Below are 12,657 nucleotides of genomic sequence, written 5' to 3'. Positions count from 1 at the left end.
AATTTAAAAAAAAAGAGAAGAACAGTTCTGCGTTCAAGAAAAGTTAACTAGCTCTACATAGCCATTGTGATAGTAAAAGTTAACTAGCTCTACATAGCCATTGTGATAGTAAAAGTTAACTAGCTCTACATAGCCATTGTGATAGTAGAAGTTAACTAGCTCTACATAGCCATTGTGATAGTAAAAGTTAACTAGCTCTACATAGCCATTGTGATAGTAAAAGTTAACTAGCTCTACATAGCCATTGTGATTAGGAAAGATATGCTAGTTTAGCATTAACAGCATTAATTCATTCAGTGTGTTCAACAGGACCTAGTTTCAAACTTAGCAGCTGCTACAATCTTGAAGCAGGCCTGCTATTTCAGTCAGCACTGCAACAATCATATTTGTCACATGTGAATGATGAGAAAAACGATTGGATAGTGATGTACCTACTAGCTACATCTTCGCTAGCCAAGGGTTTTCGGTCCACTTTGCTCCCCATAAACTTATTTATAAAATTTATGAGGAGCAAAGTGGACCGAAAACCCTTGGTTAGCGAAGATGACTAGCTAAAGCGTTAAACCTTACCTATGCTAGATATTTGTATTCAAACCCAGCAGAGGCAAGATCTGACAAACAATTATTTTTTTTCCAGAGTTTTTAGTCCAGTGGGCATACAGAGTACACGGAATACAAAAATTGAAGAGACTTCCAAATTATTGATGAAGTGATAAACAATAGTGACCATCCATTATGCATTTTGCAAAAAAAAAAATCGGTATTACATTATTTCATGCACATCTAACTTGTTCCTGTGAGATAGGTTTACAAAATTCTTACAAATATAATTCATGAAATCCGTGCGTGTGTGTCTATATAGTGTGTGTGTGTGTGTGTGTGTGTGTGTGAAGTGGAGTTCGATTCTATATCCTTGATCAGCTCCCTTCATAACATGAATTTTTCGTTAATTAGCCTTTACTTTTTTTTCCCCAACAAATTAGAGAACTATGGTAAAGTTTGGTAATTATTTTATAATTCATATAAAAATTACGGAGATTTTATTGAACTGATTTAACAGTTTTTGATCATTTACTTTTCCTTGCAGGGCTTTTAAATCCCTGCAGTATTAGTCCGTCAAATAGCCGGACCTTTTTTTGTTATGGTTGCCATGTGACGTTTTCCCGCTGAAGTACAGAGAAAAAAGATGTTAAAGTGAAAATTTGGGATTTTATCAGCTGATTTATCAGAAATACAACCATGGCCGAGAAAAAATACACAGGGGCCCCATTTGGAACCCAAACAGCGAGGTACACCATTCGTCTTATTTCATTTTTAGGCCAATTAGGGGGAGTGTTCATGACCCCAATTAATCGCTTTCGAATAATAAATAGAATCACTCTACATGCCTTATTATATCTGTCATGCCAAGAAATTTGCAATGTCTGGATCACTGACTGCTTTTGCTATTGTATCATTATATGTATCATTTTAGATTTGACGTCTCTGGAGTGCACCCCAAAAGTAAATATCCCGGGACCTTCACAGAGATCCCGTATGATAAAAAGTCCATTGATGAACTGGTAAACACTCTGACTGATTATACAAGTTAACATATGGCTAAAACAGAAATATAAAATACAATATAATTAAGAAATTATATATAAATCTATATTTGGACATTATTATTTTGAGAGTTCTATAAATATATTTCACATTTACATGATTGTTAGTTTTATATTAATCTTTGACTATCAAGTATATATACCAAACACTAGATGTTCAATAGCATAATGAACTTTGTCCTGCAACCTCTGCTGGTATATTGACGAAAAGTAAGGATTGAAATAAAGCTTTTTAAATCTATATTTGATCAGTAACCATATATACATAGCCTTGTGAACTGTGAAGTCATTCCAACATTCAAAATCGATTTGAATTTAATTTTTACATAATGAATTTTAACATCATGAAAGCATAAAAATTGATTTACAGATGAGGGTAATGAAAGGGACCTACAATCAAGTTTCTTGGGTTTGTCATGAAAAGTGACTACCTTTAACTAGTATGTAATAACTACAACTTGCATATAAAATGTATTGGTCAGTGGTCTCTATTCATTTTGTGGAATGCAATTAAACACTATAAAAAAAAAATGTGTTGAAACTGCATGTAAAAGATAAATAAAAACAGTTGAAATATAATTTACAAATTATTGGGAAATCCAATCTTTAAAAACAAAGCATAACTTATTCTGTAATTTAAAAGATATGTATGGTGTTTTGTTGCAATTAATGTACTTTGTTAATTTATTGTATTTTGACAATAAATTGAAGGTGTTGAATACAGTTAATCTTATATTCACCTCTTACGAGTAGTTGCAGATCTGTAGCTCTCTGGTTGAAAAAATTCGGATAGACAAACTGGTTTGTCTATCCGAATTTTTTCAACCAGAGAGCTACAGATCTGCAGCTACTCTTACGAGATGCATGTAATGTGAGGTTATGTTTAGATTCCATGTTACTCTTCAGTTTTCAGAATGCAGAAAATATGAGAATCCTTTTTTCTGTTATTTAGAATCGTCGACTGGCCCCTGGTTCATACAAGGTGGATGTGGGTGGGTTCAATAAGAAGACTGTGGATGAGCGAGCGAGTGGGCCGGGCTGGGCTCGAGCCTACGAAGTGGAGAGAATGGCCGCCCTTCCTCATCTGTTACACAAAGACCAGTGGGAACTGAAACGACTCTTGGTATTAATCACATTAGCCTACTTATTCATATAACATGACCTGTCAACATGTAAATATGCTTTGTCATCAAATTAATATACAAAGTAGATTAGAATAAAGATTGGACTTCTTTAGGATGCCTAAAGCAAGATGAAGATGGATAAACTTTAAAAGATTATCAGCTAGTGTACTTGCCCAGTGGGATGGTTTTAGATTTATCATACATCAGAAATTTAGATATTCTACAACTGTTAGTATACACTTGATTTAACTTTATTTTCAGCAAAGGAAGCTAGCTCCTGGTTCATACGACATCAAGGATTTCCTTCAGGTGTCCGAGGAAAAACCTAGAAGTATTCGTGGAGTTTGTCAGACCAGGGATCAACGCTTCAAAGAAAATGTGGCTGCTGTAAGAACTAAAAAATTTAGACCTGTCGAGGAAACCAGAATTGTTGTTATTCACTTGTACTTTGAGATTCAGACCGCCCTTTCTGTTGTAGAATGAGACCCCAGGCCCTGGTACTTATGGTAAGGGTGGAATCCCCCACTCAGCAGTAGAGGAGAAGGCCAAGAAATCCACTAGCACTGTGGGGATGCTAGACGCTGGCTCCTCCACCCCCAGAAATCTACCATCTGTCGTAAGTCTAAATTATATCCAATAACACCATTTAAAGCTGCTTGGTCCGATTTTGTATCAAATTTTGTGCACACTTTTAAACGATGGTTATGCTAAGTATATGATTGTATAATAATAATAGACATTGCAGTAGTTTTCCCAGTCAATTAAGCCAAATTTCAATTAAGAAAAATTCGTACAAAATTTGCTAACAAATCAAACGACATAAAAAGGTGCCGCGTTATTTCGCCTCATGTTAAAGTTTACCCCTGACGACAAGACGGGTATGGTTGTTTTACGACATTGACATCACTTTAAATAAAGGTTGAAATGATCAGACAAATTTCAAATGAAAAAGTGTAAGTTTTGTTCGCTAATATTTCTGAAGTTTGCTTTCTTTACAATCAATGCATATCATGCGGATTGAATAACCCCAATTATTCGGGTGACGAAACCAAACGGTTTCCTTCTCTAAACATTCCTGTGATGCATTTTGGTTTGTTTTTTCGTTTGCCCAAAAAGAAATTATTTTTATTTACTTTGAATATTTCTAACTTTGAAAGGAGACTGATTCTGCTAGTGTAAATAGGAAAAAGTCCATAATTTTCTAAGATAAATGATTTGTATGGAAAAAAATTTGATACTGTAATTACAAAAAAATCGGACCAAGCAGCTTTAAAATGCATTTGTTCATTAGTTCATAAGAATACTGTATACCAAGTTATTTTTGCCCTGTATTTGCACTTTGTCAGTGATGGTTAATGGAGCAAAAATGTTGTTCATTTCAATATTTACCTGAAGCCCCCTAAACTATTTGCAATTTCTCTCTAGTTCCCCATAAAATGCCCAAAGCCTCAAAATTATAGTTGACAATGTATACTGTAGATATCATATTTTACATGAGTAATTAATCCTGCAATTCTGTAGTTTTGTATTAAATTGCAAGCACCAAACTTTTGTTGTATTTTCATAAAGTTTGCAAGTGTCAGAATTTTAAAATTTGCATGTGAATTTTCTTGCACTTTTATGGGTATCTTCATTCTTTGTTTTATTACAATATATCAAATCTTTATCATTCGTAATGTTCTTTATTTTTGTAAATGGTTCATTGAGGAATGCTGATTTTTCTCAGGGCTCGGAACTGGGACCTGGAACCTACAACTTCAAGAGCTTCACCCAGGAGGCAGTGGAGAAGGTGACCAGCCTGAGGGGGCCCTACGATTTGTTCTCCGGGGACAGAAACAAGCCAATCAATGATGGCTACCTGGCTGCTCCTGTAAGTGTTGCCTTGGTAACATTGCATTCTCTATAGGTCTTATATCTTTACACATATATACCATCTTAAAATAAATGACATATAAACTTTGACCAAGAAGATTTTTGTTAACTACATTACAGCAAAACTCGGTTATAACGAAGTCACTGGGACCCAAGAAATTACTTAGTTATATCCGTAATTCGTTATAGCCGTATTAGAAATTGAATAAATTTACATAGTTGGGGATCCAAGATGACTTCGCTATATCCGTGAATTCGCAATATCCGTGTTCGTACTAAACGAGTTTTACTGTATTATGGTAGTACCTTTTGATTTCTTGTACAGACAGTGAATGATTTCAAATAGAATTATGCATGCTAGATTGTAAAAAGAAACTTGATTTAACCTTTAAGTTATTAAGATTCTAATTTGCAGGCAATCTTGGATCTTAGGCATACAGTATTACTGTATTATAATATATGGTCTTTCAAAATGCTTGTTGGATTGTAAGCTAATTAATATTTTTGATTAGAAACTGGCTGACCTAGGACCAGGGCAGTACGAGCTGAAGTCTTTTGTGGACGACTGGAAGACAGAGCACCGCGTGCGACAAGGAAAGTTCGGGAAAGTGGAACAGCATCCCCGGAAAGGAACGGAACGAATTCTCTGTTCCACTCTATCACAGTGTCCCAAGGAGGAGGTGAGAGAGGAATATCAAGCTACCACATTGTCAAAACAGATTTATATGTTGTGTCTTGTGTTTGTGGAAATCTTAAGTTACTGCCCAGTATATTGAAAATAATCTTTACAGAGGAGGCCAGTGGACTCATTTGGGGTTTTATCTAATTAGGAGATCTGATCATCAATGTAAATTGTGGATCAATTATAGCTTATAACTACATGTATTAACATCTGACAGTTACCGAGTAGTAATTTAAGGCAACTCACTCAGAAGCTGATGTAGCATAACCGAAAAATGCTGACTGTAGCCCGTATATATTTGTTCTGTTGTACACTTCTATATGTACTGGTGCTAACAAATTGTATTAAGTTATATTGCTTACAAAATAACAGCTGATTCAAAACCATAAACCACGTAGAAGCCATAATTAATGCAAGTTCAGGTAATAAATTTTTAATACATGAAGTCATTGTGAGTAGTGTATGAAAGTCAAGCATATATATAATACAAAAATATATCTACTAAAACTACACTAGTATTTTATAATCAATGTATATATGGGAATTATTATCTATAGCCAGCATTTCGTTTTTGTTTCATTTAAAAAAATGTTTTCAAATTTTGCAGAAAATTTTATGCAATTAAGAAATAATGTGAGGAGTTTTTGAGGAGTTGACTATCAATTACTGCTAGTTATGATTAATAATGATTTATAGATAGGTTATAATTAATAAGGATTTATATACAGGGAACACCTGGACCAGGGACATATGAACCCAAACAGCTGTCCAAGCCCGAGACCAAAAACTCACCCGGCTTCCTGTCCACGGCCCAGAGGAATGACCGAGTGTCACAGAGGTTCTTCACCAGGAACTTTGTAAGTTGTCACTTAAATGTCTGATGTCTTGTCATTATAATGTCTGAAGTAAGATGTCTTGTCATCATATGATGGTGAAACCATATGCTGTCAATAACTGTTTTGAGGAGAAACATATCGGAAGGTATTCTCACTTAACAAGTACATTCTTGTGTTTAATGATCTGAGCTTTTAGCCAGGAGTTTCCCTGTCCGTACCTGAGGTCCTGAGTGGTGGTAAGCCTGAGGTCGCTCCTTTATACAAACCTGAGCTCACTCCCAATTACAGTTGAACAGATTTGTGTTATCATAAAAATTTTGTTTGTTGTATGAAGAAGGCCTATAAATCTTATAGAATACAGAAAAAGTTACTTGGTAATTATACAGATGCTTTAATAAAACCAAGAACAAATGGGTCACTTGTTTAAATATCACTTGTTGCCAGACAACCGCAAGACCGAGGACCTGCCTAGTTCAAACCTCACTCATCTCGTTCACGTTCAGAGATGTTCACTCATCTCGTTCATGTTCAGAGATGTTAATTTTTGTCATGTCTGATGGTCCTTACTCAGTAATCTACAGTGGAGTCCTTCTTTCTTCAGAACCCTGTGGGAGCTGGTCGCTATGACGTTCAGAAGTGGGAGGAGTGCCAGCATAAGAACGGCCATGGCAGTGTGTTCCAGTCCAAGACCGGCAAACTGAACGCCGTCATGGAGAAATTCCTCAAGTAAGCTAGCAATCAATCAAGTCTGTTAACAGATTAAGCAAAGTATACTGTAAACGTGGAAATTTTGACGATGTGTTAATTTTGACTATGTTGGCGATTTTTATTTTCTCGTCAAAATTTCCACTCGCCAAACTTCACATCATATATATAGCGTATTAATACAAGAATTTTTTATCGGCATTATCCCGTTAGGACTTGATCAAAGTTAATGATTCATTAATGTAAATAGCTATAAAAACACGTAATTAGCATTGAAAAAAACTAGAATCTAAACAAGGAAGTTTTAAATGTAATTATCACTCAATCGTCACAACATTCTATAACTTTGCGTGCATAATTATCATGCCGTGTTTGACCTACTTTGTTACCTCAGGCAATATCGTATAGTGAATAAAAACAAAATACAAAGAACAATTTTATTCCATCAAATCTGTACAGACTTTTTTTTTCAATCAAAGTTAAATTTTATTAATACCAACGCTTGTAAAAGAGTTCGCAAGAAAGTCGCAATCCTTGCTGATAACACCATGAACTTTCTGCACCCATTTTGCATGGAGCGGTTTATTTGTCGACGTTCTCATGTCTATGTCAACTAAGTTTCCCCCCGGCTTTTGATTTTCTAGTTTCTGGCGAACTTTCTCAGAGTACCAGTTTTGAAATTCGGTTTTGAGAAGTTCTTTGTATTTCTTATTAACTGTTTGGTCTAGCGGCTGTAATTCGTCAGTACAACCCGCCGGTACGAACACATATCAAATGTTAGCTTTTTCAATGCTGATAAGACTGTTTTGCTTCTATGCGCTGCAAACACATCGAAAATAGCTAATGCCGGTTGATTTTTTGGGCCACGGGTAGGTTTTCGCGAACAGCCTCAACAGTTTTACCGCAGCCGTTTTCAACCAACGCAACATCGTAAATGAGATTAGTTTGTTCAATTTAGCAAAACATAATTTGATATGTGTTCAACTTTTAACATTAAACATTAAACAAAAATAGCCAAAGGCATGCAGTGGTCGCTAATTATTGCAATTTAAGAGAGATGACTCTAGACTTAAAGTACAATTTAATCAAAGAAAGATAACTCTAACCCTGGCATTATAAGAAATCAAAGATAGATAACTCTTACTCTTATTCAAAAATTCGTCAAAATTAAAACTCGCCAATTGTCTCTTACTAAAAAATCGTCAAATTTTGAACTCGTCAATATAACCACGTTTACAGTATGTCCATCTATTTGAAATTTGATGTTCGAATGCTTTGAAAATGCTACACCAGTTTTTGCAGGATTTGAAAATCAATCTAGCATGTATAGTTAACAACTTACTGATACGATTTGTATGGTACTTATAGAAAAAAAGGTTGACATACCTTGTACTGTGTACTAATATAATATACGGTAGTAAACCAAAAATATTATCAATTCATATCCCCCATGAACAAAAGAACCCTAAATACTGTATAATATTTACTATTCTACTTTCACACTAAGTGAACCACAAATTCAAAAGCCCCACCCACTGTTATTTCTGTTGAATCCAAGCTCGAAAAAAATACATATGTAATGAATTTATGATACCAGTGATCAGATTTATAACCTGTTTGTGGTGGTCTATTTGTAGTGGTTGTAGAGAAAGTACTAGTAAGTTTACCTGTACCCTTTATTTTACAGAGAGAGAGTGAGAGCTAAGGATGTACAGTTAAAGGACCGTGTTTTTCTGGTGACCCCTGAACCACCAGAAGTCTATGTCGGTCGAACAAAAGCTCAGCTGGACTTTGCAGCCAGACGCGCTGCCACCGTGGTATAATAATTCTCTGAGTGGTAGCACGGGTGTGGTTGCACTGGATTATCTACCTTGATCCGTTCTTGATTTACCTCCCTTTGACATAATTGTTTAATTTATCTTTCACTGTTTGTTTGTGCTGTGATTTTCTGTGTGCCCGCCATCATGACTGTACAGTATTTTTGTTGATTTTCTTTCATTTTTATTTTCCAGAGTTTGTGATCTTTTTTTTTTTTTGTATGCACATCTTGTTTGGCTGTCTATGATATGTTTGTTTTGCTCATATTGCGACTTCTATGGCTTGTATTCAGTATTATTGTTAAGCTGTGTGATACGTACTGCTCTCAGTATTGATGATACACCTGTCTGCAGGTGAGAAAACTTAAGTGCTGATGACTTTAACAATTTAGGATTTAGCTAGTTAGTTAATTTTTTACAGTATTGGGAAATATTGTAGCCAATTTGTGATTTCTTTTCGAGGAATCCTTTGGTTAAGAGTGAATTACATAACAACACTATGTTATACCATGCGTGTTTTATTTGATTTTATTGAATGTTAGATTTTTTTTTAAATTCAAAATTAAAAAAAAAAATTTATAGCAACAATTTTTTTTCAATATTGACACAGTGTACTGCAAGACTTATAGGTTGTTGTACTGTTTTAACAAGTTATCTTTTTTGGTAACAATATTTTCTGTGATATAATTTATTAAAGTTGTAGATATTGAGTAATGTATGTAAAAATAATATTTGCCAAGACATTTTGTGTTGAGATTATTTTTTTTGATAAGCACATTGAAAACATCACCTCAGCTGGACACGGAACCAGTCTCTTTGTACAGACCACCGTTTCCTTTACCTAGTCTGATTAATGCTGCCACAATATAAACTAAGCATAAAATGCAATGGCGTGTTACCACTGGCAGATTAGAATGAGTAAAATCAGTATTAGTATTTTCTTAATAATGCACACAATTCATTTGTGAAGTATTACCATTAGATTAGGATTTTATAATAGTATTTTTTTTAAAAGTATTTATTTTTTGCCAAATATATCATTTACTGTATATTTTTTATACACCATGTTCTTTTTTCTGCATTTGAGATGTATTATTTTGCCAGCTTTTAATGTATCTACACTGTTAATAAAATTCAATTTGGACTTTAAATTTGGATTGGGTTTTACTTTGGTGTCTGAATTTAGCAGGTATCAACTTTCTGCACAAAGATTCATTTTTCCCACAGGTTTTGTACTAATTCATTTTCTCTTAATTATTTCACCAAAAATTTCGTAACCACATATTCAGACTTTTTGGAAGTCTCCACTCTCCAACCATAATTGTTCTTGCATGAAATGTTCCAATGCCATATACACGTACCAGTAAAAACCATAGATTTAATGACACTAATTTATGTTATTAATTATGGCATTGATTAATACTTGAAAAACTTAACATTTCCTACATTTCAACCTTTTTGCACATTACCATTTCAATTAGGACTTCTTTTTCTCACGTTCTTGCTCTCAATGAGTTTCTATTTGTTGATCATTAATTACAATTTTATTTCTTTGCAGTCCAACAAATAATTCCAAGTATTTGACAATGTACCAGGAGTTGCCCCCCTTAGAAGTCCAGGATCAAATTGACTTTAGTATTACAGTGAGGGACAGTTTCTCCTGTTTTCCAGTATTATTTTAGCTTTTTTAATAAATACATGTACTGAAACAAAAAAATGTAGTGCCTGTCATGTGAGAGGACCAATAAGGCTCAGTTTTTATACAAAGTACTTGGTAGACCTCAAAACCAATAGAAGTCCACAGTAGATCTTTGACCTTGATATATCAGAGTCATCTACTAATACAGCTCATATTGCTTTAAAGATGCTGACTTCTACAGGTTGGGACCAATCGCCCAAATGGGATATAATGACCCATTTGGGATATAATAGCCCAAATGGGATATCAATTTAAGGTGCAAAAAAGAAAAATTTTCGATTTTAATTTTTTTTATATAAATCTGCATAAGAATAGATGAAATGTAACAACTTTTGATGTAACTGTACTATTACGGAGATTGATCCCTCAGTATATCCAAAACTTCTTGGGGATCAATCTTACAAACTAAAGACATATGGAAAACCTTCTTTACCAAAATGTTGTTGAATTTGATACACATTAATGCAGATTTACATCAAACATTTCAAAATCCCAATTTTTTATTTTTTGCACTCGAAATTTATATCCCATTTGGGTTATTATATATCCCAAACAGGTTATTATATCCCATTTGGGCGATTGGTCCCAACCTGTTCAAGTGCAAAAATTACAACTAAGTGAGCAAGGATTCATATCCAGTGCAATTCCACCCTTTGAAGAGATGGTGTTGGAGAATTAAAATGAGTACCAAAAAAAAATACACACATATCATTTCAGTACATGTACAAATATAACAACCTAAGGACAAATCGGTGATAGAAATCTGGCCTAACCAAGTTGTAAACAAATTAAAATTCCATTTTCATCTATCAAAAGTAATATAACTTTAGATAGGTCTGGCAAATCCCCCAGATCCAGATTGTTTAAATGTCAAACATACCTATTCATGTATATTAATTTTTTTTTCAAAGTATGCACCAGTTATACACGTACAAGTATCATATTAAAGTGCAATCTCCAACACAAAAACAAATATACATTTGTCATGTTTTTACCTGGTACTAAATTCTTTTGTTTCTAAACACTGCAGCATTATCTCATAGCTTTACTAGCGTTATTTTTATGTGACTTAATGCTTATAGAACATAAACATTATGTAATTTTGATCTTTATCTAAAGGGTTTTAAATATTTTTTTTCAAAATATTCTTATACAGAAAATGACAAAATATTACTTAAAAGCACAAGTACTCAAAATTATTTTAAAAAAAATTCTGGCTACGATTTGAACACCATCTTAACTACAATTGTCAATCTTCCATCTATCACACAGAGCTACATATTACATATATTGACATAATATTACAAAAACTGTGAATAACTGACAATTATTTATAATAATATGGTGAAAATATTTCGGAAAAATCATAGATTTTACCCATTTAAATAAGGGTCTAGAATTCATTTTAATAAATTATTAATAAACGTAATTAAAAATTATCCATTAAATAACAGTACTTTTAAGATGGAATTATGACCCAATATTTACATTTTCCAGTGTCTTTGCCCGTGATAACACTATGTATCGATTTTGTACTATACAACTCATAATACGAAAGACGCCAAATTGAGGCGCCAGCGGGGTTTGCTTATTTATATTTAAATATTTAATCGTACGATGGCTTAAAATTATATAAATATAAGTAATAAGGAATCATTCTTTGAATATTATGAGGTGATAATTTCGGTCGGGCGTGATCAAATCTATCATAAAGCCCTTCGGGCTTTATTGGATTTGATCACGCCCCGACCGAAATTATCACCTCATAATACTCAAAGAATGATTCCTTATTTAAATCCTATTTCCAAATTCGAACAGTATATAGTAAATCTTTTGGCATGATGTGCAGCTTAATTTGAAAACCTATAGATCTGTCATGTTTCAAGAATGAAAGCACATTACTATAAACAATGTGTTCAAGACAAAAATTAATAAACTGCATTTGAACATCATTCATCTTTGTTGCTCCAAGTGATATCCAACACCTTGTATGCCCCTGTTCTTTCTCCTTCACAATCGAGCTCACCTCAAGAGTAGTTTAACCTTTGTCATTATGACCTCAAAATGAATACCATGTAGGGGTTATCTCCTCTTTAGCATGGGATACCTCATGCCTGTTTAGCTACATCACAATATATCCCGTCAATGAACTGCACAATGTCAAGGATAGTTATGAAAAAATCAGATTTTGTTTTTATTTACCGCAACACAAAGTATGTAACATATTCATCCATACAACTATTTAAAAAACTTCAAACATCTTTAGCCCGACTACACTCCAGTCTGATTTATTATTATCAGTTATCTGCAGTGTCAAT

General features: G+C 33.8%; 1 protein-coding gene across 1 annotated transcript; it reads left to right on the top strand.

Moving 5' to 3' along the window:
- The first annotated feature begins 1,121 nt into the window (after positions 1-1,121).
- LOC128166178 (lymphocyte expansion molecule-like) lies at positions 1,122-10,357 on the top strand. Its single transcript, XM_052831178.1, has 11 exons — positions 1,122-1,289; positions 1,475-1,562; positions 2,557-2,727; positions 2,990-3,115; positions 3,207-3,344; positions 4,455-4,598; positions 5,113-5,280; positions 6,011-6,139; positions 6,720-6,844; positions 8,511-8,640; positions 10,199-10,357. The coding sequence occupies exons 1-11, from the start codon at positions 1,240-1,242 to the stop codon at positions 10,208-10,210; spliced, it is 1,281 nt and encodes a 426-aa protein (XP_052687138.1). The 5' UTR covers positions 1,122-1,239; the 3' UTR covers positions 10,211-10,357.
- Positions 10,358-12,657: the final 2,300 nt, after the last annotated feature.

The sequence above is a fragment of the Crassostrea angulata genome, chromosome 10 (genome assembly GCF_025612915.1).
Source record: "Crassostrea angulata isolate pt1a10 chromosome 10, ASM2561291v2, whole genome shotgun sequence".
Taxonomy (NCBI): domain Eukaryota; kingdom Metazoa; phylum Mollusca; class Bivalvia; order Ostreida; family Ostreidae; genus Magallana; species Magallana angulata.
Note: the sequence above shows the minus strand (reverse complement) of the source record. Positions and strands in the feature narration are given on the sequence as shown.